The sequence below is a fragment of the Parus major genome, chromosome 23 (assembly GCF_001522545.3).
Source record: "Parus major isolate Abel chromosome 23, Parus_major1.1, whole genome shotgun sequence".
NCBI classification, from domain to species: Eukaryota; Metazoa; Chordata; class Aves; order Passeriformes; family Paridae; genus Parus; species Parus major.
The window spans coordinates 1,369,693-1,375,742 of record NC_031791.1 but is presented as its reverse complement, the minus strand read 5'-3'; the positions used below and the strand labels follow the sequence as shown (position 1 = coordinate 1,375,742).

At 56.3% G+C, this 6,050-nt stretch overlaps 2 protein-coding genes across 4 annotated transcripts in view; both read left to right on the top strand.

Moving 5' to 3' along the window:
- ELOA (elongin A) overlaps positions 1–3,047 on the top strand; it is a 15,409-nt gene extending 12,362 nt beyond the window's left edge. For all 3 annotated transcript variants that reach the window (XM_015649239.1, XM_015649238.1, XM_019008878.2), the window contains one exon: positions 178–3,047. In XM_015649239.1, coding sequence (XP_015504725.1) covers positions 178–239 — 62 coding nt within the window. In that variant the 3' untranslated portion in view covers positions 240–3,047. The remainder of the gene's footprint in view (positions 1–177) is intronic.
- Positions 3,048–3,607: 560 nt separating this feature from the next.
- PITHD1 (PITH domain containing 1) lies at positions 3,608–5,755 on the top strand. The gene is made up of 6 exons (XM_015649246.1): positions 3,608–3,834; positions 4,493–4,536; positions 4,669–4,746; positions 4,933–5,037; positions 5,296–5,404; positions 5,480–5,755. Exons 1-6 carry the CDS (start codon positions 3,652–3,654, stop codon positions 5,579–5,581), a joined length of 621 nt encoding a protein of 206 aa, XP_015504732.1. The 5' UTR covers positions 3,608–3,651; the 3' UTR covers positions 5,582–5,755.
- Positions 5,756–6,050: the final 295 nt, after the last annotated feature.

Genomic DNA, 6,050 nt, shown 5'->3' with positions numbered 1-6,050 from the left:
CAGTGGATTCTCCTCAGATCTGTGACCTGAAAACTCTGATGGGCCCTGCTCAAACACTCAAGTCTGCCAGAGCTGTAGATTTCAACTGCTCTCAGCTCTTTGTCTATCACTTTTGCTTTCATTCATTTCATTTTTGTTTGACTCAGCAGTGTTTTGTTTTTTCTTTCTTTTTTGCAGAAATTGCACCAATGATGGCAAAGACTATCAAAGCTTTCAAAAACAGGTTCTCTCGGAGATAAGTTTGCAGTGCTGAGCTGGGCCTTTCTCTCTTGGGAAGGAGTGGCACTGAAAGGGGAGAAGGTACCCAAACAGCCCTTCCTTATCTTTGAACTCTTTGGAGGCTGCAGCTGCTGGGAGAAGCTTTGATCTGCACAAGATGACGGCACAGTATTTTATCTTTTATTCTGGTCCCTTTCTCAGTGTCAAGCCCCCCTCTTTTACCCCCTGTCCCCAAAATTCTGTTTCTGGCTTTGTCATCCATCGAAAGAAGGGTGTACAGAATCTCCCGACACAGGAAAATGTGAAATCTTGGCACCTGCTGAGAGTGGAAGATCCAGAGACTTATTTACTATTTAACCTCTTAATAAATTATAAAATTGTTTTAATTAATATTTTGCCCCTCTCCCCTGATGTATTATTTATGTTGCTCCCCTCCCAACCCAGTCCTGGGGTCAGCCTTGATGCCTCGAGCTGGAATCCATCCATGGGTGTCACAGGAGTTTTTCCTGTCATCTGGTGCCTGCTGGGCCCAAAGTCTCACCTGGGGACTCTGGGACAGGTAGGACCAGTGGCCCATCCACCTGTCAGTCCTTTGGCAAGTGCATCCAGCCCTGAGGCTTTGCTCCCTGCTCGTGTGTGTCAATAAAATCTCAGCTCTTGACCTTCTCTGTGCTGTTGCTGTAGATCCTGTACAGGTGCTTTTGTGGTCCTGCAGGGATGCAAAGAGCCTTTGGGGACGTTTCCTCTGCTGCTGTTGTCTTCTGCTGGCTACTGGGAATAAAACTGCCAGGGATTTGGAAGAAGTTTTACTGTGCATCAAGTCAGATTTTAACTTTTTGTCTGGAGAGAGATAGGGGACTTTGCAATGGAAAACAGTTTTTAAATACCAGTGAAGGCATTGTTTGCCTCTTTCAGTGGGAAGAAGGAATGCTTTTGTCTTGTTTTCTGTGTGGAATTGCAAAGGATTTATTTCCAGTTGGGAAGCTGATGCCTAAATCATGTCTTTTCCCTGTACGTTTTGCTCTGTCCCCTCTTGGGAAAAATCCAAGGATTTTGGTCTTTGAACCTGAAACCACTTGAATGAGGTTGGAGGGAGGTGAGCAACGGAATGTGGCTGTTGTAACACGTGTGTCCTTCAGAGCAGGAGTTCAAAAGGCTCCCTGGGACCTGCTGTGTGAGGAGCTGGAGCTCAGGAAGGAGAAGGTGCTTGATGGGGCTGGTGGGAGTGTCAGGGAGTGCCCTGGAGCTCCAGGAGAGGTCAGAGCCCTGCTGAGGATGTGAGGATGGCAGCTGGGCTCGTGGGGGCCGCAGCTGGACACATCCAGGAGCTGTGCTGTGCTGTTGGGAAGCTTTCTGCTTGTGGGGTGTGACAGGGGGAAGGTTTCTGCTTGTGTTTTGTCTGCCCCAAAGGGAACCCCAGGGGTGGTGCAAGCAGAGGACGGGGCTGTGGAGACCCCAGGGCTCATGGCCTCTCTGGGAGGGCTCCGGGGTCCAGCTGGGTCAGAGAGGGGAGGAATTCTCCTGTTCCAAGCCATATTTGCTGCCCTAGGCCTTTGCTGTCTGGGTGGAAAAGATGCTGGTAGTGGATGCTGTTGATGGCAGCTCCTGAGAAGCTCTGCTGCTGGCTTTCTGTGGCTGCCAAATCCCAAACCGGTGGAGTTGTCTGTGTGCACTGACCGGGGGAAACTTTGCTGTGAAGGGTCCTCCCTGGAGGGCTCTAGAAAAATCCCTGTTTTGCTTCTGGTCTGTTTGGGTTTTTTTTGTTTCCTTCCTTTTTTTTCCCTCCTCCTTTAAAAGAAACGTCTTTCTTTAAAACCATTCTGAACACCTGTCTCCTGTTTTTTTGGTCTTTTCTCTCTTTAGTTTGAAATTCTTGGAATAATGTTCTCAGACTCTCATGTGCTGTAAGTTTGTTACAGTCCCAGATGCTTTAATGTTACTGTGCAGCATTTCAGTGTGTGTTGTGCTGTAAAATAATGGCTCCTTCCTTACTCTCCTGCGTTTTTGCTGTATTTAATTTTGCTGTATTTTTAATTAGATAACAATATATTCTCTTCTGCTGACCGTTGTGCTACTGTTTATTTCTCTCTGTACTTGGGGTAGGGGCAGAGGGGAGGGAAGCAGAGCCTGGTATCGTGTTCAGACACGATGGAGCTTTGAGCAAAGGATCTGGGCGATGCCTGAGAACGATTCTGGGCACTGCAAAACTGCCAACTCTTGATATCACAACTCCACACTCAGCTGTGGCTATGGCCCAAGCATTGCTGTTTGGGGGAGATGCTCTTTCCCTCTCACAGCAGCTGCTTTGCTCCAGGCTTTGCCAGCTGTGTCCGTGTTTTGTTGGTGGCATTGCAGGGAGGTGACACTGGTGTGACTCTGCTCTCACAGGGGCCATGCCAACCCCTCACCCTTCCTTTCCTTTTGCTCAGACACTAAATCCAGCCTGAGGAGAGGGGAGCAGCGGCCCTCAGCTGGGAGCAGAGCAGGGATATTCCCCTGAGGGACACACTGTGTAAAGTCTGGGATCAAAGTGCTCCTTCCCAGTCTCGGGCTGTGACACTTGCAGAGTTGTTCTGTGCTCCACCACACTCTGAAGGATGGAGCAGAGCTGCCTCTTCCCCCTTCCCACCCCATCCCTGTAGGATGAATAACGGGAGGAGGAGGAGGGGGAGTGACTTGGACTCGTATTTGTATTTTGGTCCCAAACTGTGTATATATATACAATTTTCTATGTTCCCTTTTTTTGTGGTAACTAAGATGAATATTTTAATTAGATAAGTTATATGAAAAAGAGGAGAATCATGTCTCAATAAAAGCCAAACACTGGACTGTGGCTGCTCGTTCTTTCCTGACGATGATAACGAATGTTAAACACACCATTAGGAAACTCCGTGGCTCCTTGGGGGTGATGCTCCGGTATCCCACTCCGCTATCCCGGCGGCGGTGCTGCTCCCGTTCCTGCGCTGCTTGGAACAATCCCCACGGATAACACCCCGGAGCCCTTGTGGGAAAGCAGCAGCTTCTCCATTCCCCGGGTGGGGTCAGGGCGGGGCCGGGACCACCGGGACCGTCCCCGGGACCACCGGGACCCCTCCCCGGGACCACCGGGACCGTCCCCAGGACCACCGAGACCCCTCCCCGGCAGCAGCGGGCGGTTCGCGGGCTCAGCACGTGCAGCGTCAGGCCACGCCCACATGGGCGTGGCTCCGGCAAAACGGACCTATCACCGCTTAGTGTGGGCGTGGCCACGGCCACATGGGCGTGTTTAATTACTACGTGGGGTGACGCCAGGGAGATGGGCGTGTCCTGGGAGTGTTGTGGGCGTGGCTTAGGCGGCACAGGGACAAACCCTGAGGCACTGTGGGCGTGTCCCGCCGCCGTGTGGGCGTGTCCCGCCGCCGCGCATGCGCGCTGGGCGGTACCGGCGCGGCCATGGCGCACGGGCACGGGCCCGGCCGGTGCCGCTGCTGCGGGGAGGAGGCGGCGGAGCGCGGCGCGGCCTGGGGGCTGTACCTGCGCATCGACCGGCAGCGCCTGCAGTGCCTCAACGAGCGCCGCGAGGGCTCCGGAGCCACCGTGTTCCGGCCCTGGGAGGAGCGAGGGGACCGCTCACAGGTGGGGCCGGGAGCGGCGGCGGCGGGACCGGGGGCAGCAGGGCAGGGACGGGATCCAGGGCAGGGCTGGAGGGCGCTGTCCGGGCCTAGCCTTCTCAGGACAGGAGAAGGAGCTGCTGGAGGGGTTGCAGTGGAGGCCGCAAAGGTGGTTTGGGGTCTGGAGCATCGCCCTCATGAAAGGAGACTGCGGGAGCTGGGCCTGGTTATTCTGGAGAAGGGAAAGGCTGAGAGGGGACCCCATCAATCCATAAAATATCTCCAAGGGGTGTCAGAGGACAGTGACAGACTCTGTTCAGGGACAGGACAATGAGCAATGCACATCAACTAAACCATGAGTTCCACCTCAACACGAGGAAGAACTTTTGTCCATGAGGGTGGCAGAGCCCTGGAACAGCTGCCCAGGGAATCTCCCCCTGTGGGGACATCCCAAACCCCACACTCCCACCTGCTCCAGGTGACCCTGCCTGGGCAGGGCTGGGCAGGACTAGATGACCTCCAGAGGTCCCTTCCAATCCTAAATTTTCTGTGAGCAAGGTACTGCAGTGCCCCCTGAACCCCACTGGGGTCATCCCTCCAGCTGTCCCCACACTCCCCCCTCTGTCCCCTGTGCTCCCCCACCACCCCCAGGCCAGCCCTGACCTGCTCTTCTCTCTCCCCAGTTCGTGGAAAGTGATGATGACGAGGAGCTGCTCTTCAACATCCCGTGAGTTCTGTCCCCGAGCGCCTCTGGCACCGTCCTGGCTGCTGGCAGGGCTTGTTCCTCACCTGGGAACGAGGCACTGGGGCTGACTTGGAGAGGACAGAGGTGAAAACCCTGCTCTGTGTGTCTGGGCAGGTTCACAGGCAGCGTGAAGCTGAAGGGAGTCATTGTGATGGGCGAGGATGATGGGACACACCCGGCCGAGATGAGGCTGTGAGTAAAAGCAGCTTTCCCTTCCTCAGAGGGGCTGGGTGCTGTGGGGGGAACTGGTGGCATTGTGAGAAGACAAACTGAATCCATTTTTTTTTGTTGAGAAGAACCTGGGCGGTGCTAATGAACAGAATCCAATTAGCTGACCTGTTGTTAATAACTCCCTGGGTCTCCTTCTTGTCCTGCCAGCTTCAGGAACATTCCTCACATGTCCTTTGATGACACAGCCAAGGAACCAGAGCAGACCTTCAGCCTGAGCCGGGACCCCTCGGGAGAGCTGGAATATCCCACCAAGTATGAGCCAGACCCTGGGGCGTGGGGGCTGCTCCTGCCTGGCACAGGAGCTCTGATCCTTCCAGATTTTGGGAAGGGTCAGCACAGGGCAGCACCTCAAAGGAGGAGGATTTGCCTTCCCAGAGCCTGGGGCTGGCTGTGTTGGCACCCCAGGAATTTTTGGGTGTCTGAGTGGGATCAGGGGGAGCTGCAGGTGGTGTGGGAGCCTGGGGAGCTGGTGGAGCAGCGGCTGCGGTCTCAGGCTGTGTTTTCTTCCAGAATTGCCCGTTTCTCCAACGTTTACCACCTCTCCATGCACTTCCCAAAGAACTTCGGGGCGGAGACAACCAAGATTTTTTACATAGGCCTGAAAGGGGAGTGGACGGAGGTGAGTGAGAGCAGAGAGGAAGCCGAGGCTGGAATCCTGCTTTCCCTGCATTTCAAACATTCCATCTCCACCCAGGCTCACCGCCACGAGGTCACCATCTGCAACTACGAAGCCTCGGCGAACCCGGCCGACCACAAGCTGGAACAAATCACGCCGCAGACTCACTTCATCTCCTGACGGGGCTGCCGGGAGCCTGCCCGGGGCAGGAACGGCTTCCCGAGGCGCCGGAGCAGCTCCGGTTTGTGGGACAGACGGCGGCGCGGTGTGAGGCGGCCCCGAGGGCGGCGGGGCCGTGTGCGGGGCCGGTGCCGGTGCCGGCTGTGACTGACAATAAACACGCTGCGGTGCAGAGCTGTGCGCTGTCCCTGAGTCGCGGGTGGCACCGGCGCTGAGGCGGGGAGGGCGGCGGCGTCCCCAGAACCCGTCAGCCACCGGGGGCAGCGCGCTGCGGGAAGGCCGGGGCCTGTGGCCGATAACGCCCTGCGGGTCTGCTCGGGGTCGGGGCCGCCCCCGCCGCGGGTTCCGAGCGCGATCCGGTGCCCGTTTCCACCATGGCCGGCCCGGCGCTCCCGGCGCCGCGCTGCGTCACTTCCGCCGCGCCGCCGGAAGTTCCTGTGGGAGCGCGTCGGGGGAGCCGCGAGGAGCG

Bases quoted from the DNA above. Each gene is read 5' to 3' on its own strand.
- PITHD1 (XM_015649246.1), top strand. From the start codon at position 3,652: ATGGCGCACGGGCACGGGCCCGGCCGGTGCCGCTGCTGCGGGGAGGAG. The intron at 4,537-4,668 runs GTGAGTTCTGTC...GTGTCTGGGCAG, and splicing joins GAGCTGCTCTTCAACATCCC to GTTCACAGGCAGCGTGAAGC. The intron at 5,405-5,479 runs GTGAGTGAGAGC...ATCTCCACCCAG, and splicing joins TGAAAGGGGAGTGGACGGAG to GCTCACCGCCACGAGGTCAC.